Source organism: Volvox carteri (genome assembly GCF_000143455.1).
Source record: "Volvox carteri f. nagariensis unplaced genomic scaffold VOLCAscaffold_580, whole genome shotgun sequence".
Lineage (NCBI taxonomy): Eukaryota > Viridiplantae > Chlorophyta > Chlorophyceae > Chlamydomonadales > Volvocaceae > Volvox > Volvox carteri.
The window spans coordinates 1-1,597 of NW_003308092.1; the positions used below are offsets into that span (position 1 = coordinate 1).

General features: G+C 55.9%; 1 protein-coding gene across 1 annotated transcript; it reads right to left on the bottom strand.

The window, feature by feature from the left end:
- Positions 1 to 143: 143 nt before the first annotated feature.
- VOLCADRAFT_85008 (uncharacterized protein) lies at positions 144 to 1,063 on the bottom strand (the record flags this gene model as incomplete). Its single annotated transcript, XM_002959697.1, has 3 exons — positions 936 to 1,063; positions 825 to 885; positions 144 to 544 (listed from the first exon to the last, which is right to left on the bottom strand). The coding sequence occupies exons 1-3, from the start codon at positions 1,011 to 1,013 to the stop codon at positions 144 to 146; spliced, it is 540 nt and encodes a 179-aa protein (XP_002959743.1). The 5' UTR covers positions 1,014 to 1,063.
- Between the last annotated feature and the right edge of the window lie 534 nt (positions 1,064 to 1,597).

The following is a 1,597-nucleotide window of genomic DNA, read 5'->3' on the forward strand; positions in this document are numbered from 1 at the left end:
GATTCCTGGATGTGCGATATCACACAATGCTCACATGCCACAAGGCTCAAACTAGGCATCCAAAGCCAAGCTGAATGTAAGAGTGCGCAAAAGGCAGGTGAGCTTACCACAGTCAAGCGCTGGCAGAGAACAGCTGCCGCGCCTCACCTTGTTTCACCTAGCCAGCTAACAAGTAAGGCGACCGGACACATTCCTAAGCATGCAGCCACGTCCCTCCCGCCCACCTGGCACGCCAGCGTCGCGACAATGTTCTGAGCGTGCACCAGCGACAGGTTGCCCAGGTAGTCCAGGCCGCCCTCCTGGAAGATCTGAGCGCCGGCCTTGAACCACAAAGCCTCACTGAACTGCACGCCGTTCTTGGACAGCAGCTTGGGGGTCACGCAGCCCAGAGCGCCAAGCATGGCCCAGCGCGCATGGATCAGCTCCAGCTCGCGGTAGCGCTTGAACGTCTCAGGGTCAGCAGACAGGCCGGCAGTGTCCCAGCCGTAGTCACCGGGGAACTCGCCAGTCAGGTAGGCAGGGGTGGCATTCTCGCTGTAGGGGCCTGTCCGATGTGGGCACAGAAGGGGAAAGCGAGCATACGGCGGCAGCGGGCTACTGAACGGCAGGTCACGAAAGGAGGAAAGGCACAACCTGTGCCCTTCATCGCAGCATGCATCACGCGATGTAAGCAAAGGACCGAAAGAGCAGCCTGAGCATAGAAACCTGACGCTGCGGCATGTTGCACCGAAAGGAGGAGCATGCAGGAGACCGACTGATTACTCCGGCCCTCTGATACACGCTACACCCGCTGTGTATCGGATCTTCTTCACAGGATAACCTACCGAGCCACTTAGCGCGGTTCGGGCCATACCACTCGATGCCAGAGCTCTTGGGGGCAGCCGGCTGTAAAGATGGCACGCTGATAAAATAAATGGTGTCGAATTAAAACGGACCTTAGCAGCGGCCTTCTTGCCGGTCGCCTTGCATGCGACCTGCAGAGCCTTGCGAGAGGTGGTGAGAGCGAAAGCCATTTGAGATGTTCGTAAGGTGATCAGACTCTGCTGCACAAAGGAGAGAACTGATACTGGAAACACAGGCAACCAGCGCTTTTGTTTTGCAAGCAAATCTTGATGCCGTACGCATGCCGTATCCCTGGCCTGGCCGTGGGACAGGGTGTTTACCTAACAGAGATCGCAGGATACAGACATGGCACACCTGCAACACATGCGCTTAGCAGCTATCTGCACCTGCACAGCTATCTGCACCTGGCATGAACGATTTGCTACACCTGTTTGCAAGTTTCATACAAGTTTGTGATGCAGGGATAACTCAGTGGCGACTGCTAAATGCTGTGACGTGCACGTTGAAGATGGATTTTGATACGCACTGCAAAACCTTGTTTAGGCGCCGAAAGGGTCCTTCCGTGTTTGACCCTAGCTGTTCGGCCTTTACTCATTACCAGTACCGTAGGACAGGAGGACAGTAGCTGTTGTCCTTGCTAGGAAGCAAGCTGTTATAATGGGTCACGCTGCTTAGGACGGCAAAGGGCATTCCATCCCGGACAGGGCCGGTGAACACAAGGTCCAAGCTCTGCTGGACCGCAAAAGGGTGATAG